Genomic DNA, 4,105 nt, shown 5'->3' with positions numbered 1-4,105 from the left:
CCTCCCGTCAGTGGTCCCCTGCGGCTGCTGCCACTCACTGACACTGCTTTGGAACAGCAGCCTGATTCCATGTAGGTGATTTGTTCCCCTTGGAACCCACACAGCTCTGCTGCACTCACATCAAGGATGAGGGGTTTGGGTACAACGCTTACCAGAGAGGAACATTATTCCCACTTCCCCCCCTGATGGTGCTCAGGATGGTGGCTGGAGAAAGGAGCTTGAGCAGGTGCCCGGCTCCCTTATGGAGCCTTGACATTTGCACTTCTTTTCTGTGGAAGGAATTTCCTGCATGTGAAATGTGCCGTGCAGATGGCTTTCTTTTATATTGAGCAGCTAGAGACACCTTTTTGTTGGATTTCTCCATTTCAAGTGGCAACTTCAAATTTCAAGTGGCAACTCTGCTCGAAGGCTGCTTGGCAGAGAATAAATAAAGCTGCTGGGTAATTTTCATGTGAGCTTTACATTGTCTGCTCAACACTCAAAGGTTTTTTTCCCTGTGGGCATATAGTCAGACTCAGCTGTGTGTTTATTCACAAAGCAAACTTCACAGAGCAGCAAATGCTGCAGGAGGAAGAGGATGAGCGCTGGTATTCATCCAGTCCTGGTAAAGCAGGAACACAGGGTTGGTCAGTGGAAGGGATGAGCAGCCTTTAAAGCTCAGCAGTTAACACTTGCAGCAGGTTAACAGGCATTTCTGATGGAAAGGTGGATGCTTTCTTCATGTTTTCCTGCCCGTGCTTGGATGTCATGGTCTGTAGGTGGAAGCAGAGGAGTTTTGTGGCAGCAGGCTATGGATAGCTGCTTCCCAGGGCTGTCAGTTCACTGATGGACTTCCCGTACCCTGTGTTGCAGCTTCGATAAAAAGGGAGATGTCCATTACCTGATCAAGTGGAAGGACCTGCCCTATGACCAGTGCACTTGGGAGATCGACGAGATAGACATCCCCTACTACGAGAACCTCAAACACCTCTACTGGAACCACAGGTACTGGGGTGGATCCACAGCCTGGGGGAGCCAGGCAGAGCTGGGGCAGCCTGTGAGGTGCGTGGGATGGTTTGGAACGTGCTGGCACCACTCACAGGGACCCCTCTGCAGTGGCCAAGTGCTTTTGGGAAGCCAGTCCTCCTGGGAGGCCTTCTCAGGGCTGCTGTTCTCCAGCCTGTGCTCCCCTTCTCCTGCCATTGTACTCACGGTCTCAGTGCACTTCAGAGCAGCTCCATGGTGCTGCTGCCTCTCTTTTTTTGGGGAAAACCCCAGTAATCTGATGAAATTTCTGTTCTTCATTTTGGATAATGTTGCGAGGGGGAAGAGCATGTGCCATGTGTGCCTGTGCTGACTGGGCCAGAAAAGCTCCTGTGGGGAGAGAGGCAGCGAAGTTTGAGGCATTTCTATCCCTCTGTTTGGGAACTGGGAGAGGAATCCTGCCTGCCTCTTCCTGTTGCAGGGAGCTGATGCTGGGGGAGGACACGCGCCCTCTGAAGAAGCTGAACAAGAAAGGGAAAAAGCTGAAAGAGGAGAAGCTGGAAAAGCCTCCAGAAACACCTCTCGTGGATGTGAGTAAGAATGGCAAGGGGCAACACAACGGCATGTGAGAGGGAGGTCAGCGTGGGCCCTGTCCTGTTACGTTGGTCTCCTCTAGTGCTTGGTTTCTTTCATCCAAAGCTCTGGGGTAGCTTCCCTGTGAGGAGCCTGAGGGCTGTGCTGTGCTGGGACCACATCTGCATCTTTTCTGGGGCTGTTGGGTGTCACAAGGCTGAAAAGGGATGTGCCCGGCCACTGAGAAAGGGAGGGGAGCTGGATCTCACTGCTTTGTGTTGTGCCTTGCCCTTTGCAGCCTACGGTGAAGTTCGACAAGCAGCCGTGGTACATTGACAGCACGGGCGGCACACTCCATCCTTACCAGCTGGAAGGGCTGAACTGGCTGAGGTTTTCCTGGGCCCAAGGGACAGACACAATCCTGGCTGATGAGATGGGGCTGGGGAAGACTGTGCAGACTATTGTGTTCTTGTACTCCCTGTACAAGGAGGTGAGTGGAGCATCAGATGGTGCCTGAGGTGGCTGGGAGCTGCTCGGTACGGGGAGAACAGCTTGGGCTTTGTGTCCCTGAGCAGGGCCACTCGAAAGGGCCGTATCTGGTCAGCGCCCCTCTCTCCACCATCATCAATTGGGAGCGTGAGTTCGAGTTGTGGGCACCCGACTTCTATGTCGTGACCTACACGGGGGACAAGGAAAGCCGGTCGGTCATCCGGGAGAATGAGTTTTCCTTTGAAGACAACGCCATCCGCAGTGGGAAGAAGGTCTTCAGGATGAAGGTGGGAGTGAAGTCTCTGCCCTACCCAGCAGCTTTAGCCAGCAGTAAGAAGGGAGAAGGAGCAGATTGGACCTGGAGAGGGAGGCTGGTTAGGTCCCGACCCAGCCCTTTTCCAAAGGGGGAAGCTGGTGCTGTTACACATGCAGGAGATTTGTGACGAGCTGTAAAGTTCTGCCAGACCCTTTTCTGTGCCTGTAGTCCTTTGCTTGGTTCTAACATTTGGATGGGTGTTGATTTTCTGCTGGCACAGCTCATGCCTTGACCCTTTTCTCCTTGGATCCCATGCAGTGAAGGTGGGGGCTATCCCGTTCCCAGCTCGCTTATCCTGGCTTTTCTCTCCCTCTGCTCCTCCAGAAGGAAGCGCAGATCAAGTTCCATGTCCTGCTCACCTCCTATGAGCTGATCACTATTGACCAGGCGGTGCTGGGCTCCATAGAGTGGGCCTGTCTGGTGGTGGATGAAGCGCACAGGCTGAAGAACAACCAGTCCAAAGTAGGTAACAGGCATTTGGACCTGCATTATGGTGGATTTGCTCCCTTTAACATCCCTGGTATTAAAAATCCTTCAGCAGAAGAAGAGGTGGCAGCCTGGGTGTCTGCCTGGCAGCCTGACAGGGCTTTGATGGGCTGCCATGGAAGGGAATTAGTCCCTCTCCTTCCTCTCCCCTTTACCTGGGGTTAACGCAGTCTCCAGGCCCTGGGACCATCACACAATCTCCAGTGCAGGAGGCAGGCGGGGTGACCAGGACATTCGGGATTGCTGCCTGTGCTCTTCAGGGGTGGCTGACAGCAGGACACAGGAGCTGTGGTCTGGCTCCATGTGTCAGAGGGCACCTCTGAGTCTCCATGTGCACAGCCTGCAGAGTCCCCGCATGAGCTCCTCAGAGCTCTCTTCACCTCCTTTCTTTTCCCAGTTCTTTAGAGTACTAAATAGCTACAAGATCGATTACAAGCTGCTGCTCACTGGGACTCCGCTCCAGAACAACTTGGAAGAGCTCTTCCACCTCCTCAATTTCCTGACTCCTGAGAGGTTTAAGTGAGTTGCTCTAGTTCCCTGCCCCAAACAGGGCGAGTGGTGGGACCCGGTCTCCTGTTGGGGTGGCTCAGCAGAGGCTTCTGAAGGCTCCTGTATTATGGGAGAGGGCAGCTTTTTTCCAGTGTCCCTGATCTGCACCAACAGGCGGGTGGCAAAGCTGCTGCACACACGTTTAATGTGACCCCAAAGTTATTCCTGCGGACTACTGCTTTTGGGTCCTGTTGGTGGTTATTGCCTTGCAGTCAGGAGGTTTGTGGGTGAGGAGTTAAACCCTGCATTTTCTTCCAAAGGTGCTTTGGGGAACGTGTCAGACCTCATATTAGTGCATTTAGAGTGACTTTCCCCTTGGCCAGCAGTGCAGCTCCTTGATCTGGCTTTTGTTCTGCTTGGATGCAGGCATGGGAGCACTGTTGTTTGCCATGAGAGCTCTGCCCCTGTTCCTAAGTCATAAAGAGATGTCTTTGCTCTCGTGTGTCCCATTATCACTCAGCACTGTGGTTCTGGCTCTTTCACAGTAACCTGGAGGGCTTCCTGGAGGAGTTTGCAGACATCTCCAAGGAGGACCAGATCAAAAAGCTCCATGACCTGCTGGGTCCCCACATGCTGCGGCGGCTCAAGGCAGACGTGTTCAAGAACATGCCAGCCAAGACAGAGCTGATCGTGAGAGTGGAGCTGAGCCAGATGCAGAAGTGAGTAACCCCAGCACGGCTCCTGGGGGGCTGCTGAATCCAGTGAAGGTGCTGCGAGGGCTGGGGCCGC

At 53.7% G+C, this 4,105-nt stretch overlaps 1 protein-coding gene across 1 annotated transcript in view; it reads left to right on the top strand.

The window, feature by feature from the left end:
• The window catches only part of CHD5 (chromodomain helicase DNA binding protein 5), a gene marked incomplete at both ends in the record, with an annotated part of 13,322 nt that overhangs the window by 977 nt on the left and 8,240 nt on the right, over window positions 1-4,105 (top strand). Inside the window, 7 exon segments of the mRNA XM_010010047.1 lie at window positions 853-984; window positions 1,445-1,553; window positions 1,835-2,026; window positions 2,112-2,312; window positions 2,666-2,803; window positions 3,225-3,346; window positions 3,862-4,035. Of these exon segments, the coding sequence (XP_010008349.1) occupies window positions 853-984; window positions 1,445-1,553; window positions 1,835-2,026; window positions 2,112-2,312; window positions 2,666-2,803; window positions 3,225-3,346; window positions 3,862-4,035 (1,068 nt within the window).

This window comes from Nestor notabilis, unplaced genomic scaffold, assembly GCF_000696875.1.
Source record: "Nestor notabilis isolate BGI_N333 unplaced genomic scaffold, ASM69687v1 scaffold22862, whole genome shotgun sequence".
Lineage (NCBI taxonomy): Eukaryota > Metazoa > Chordata > Aves > Psittaciformes > Psittacidae > Nestor > Nestor notabilis.
The sequence above is the reverse complement of the archived record's forward strand: the minus strand, read 5'-3'. Positions and strand labels throughout refer to the sequence as shown.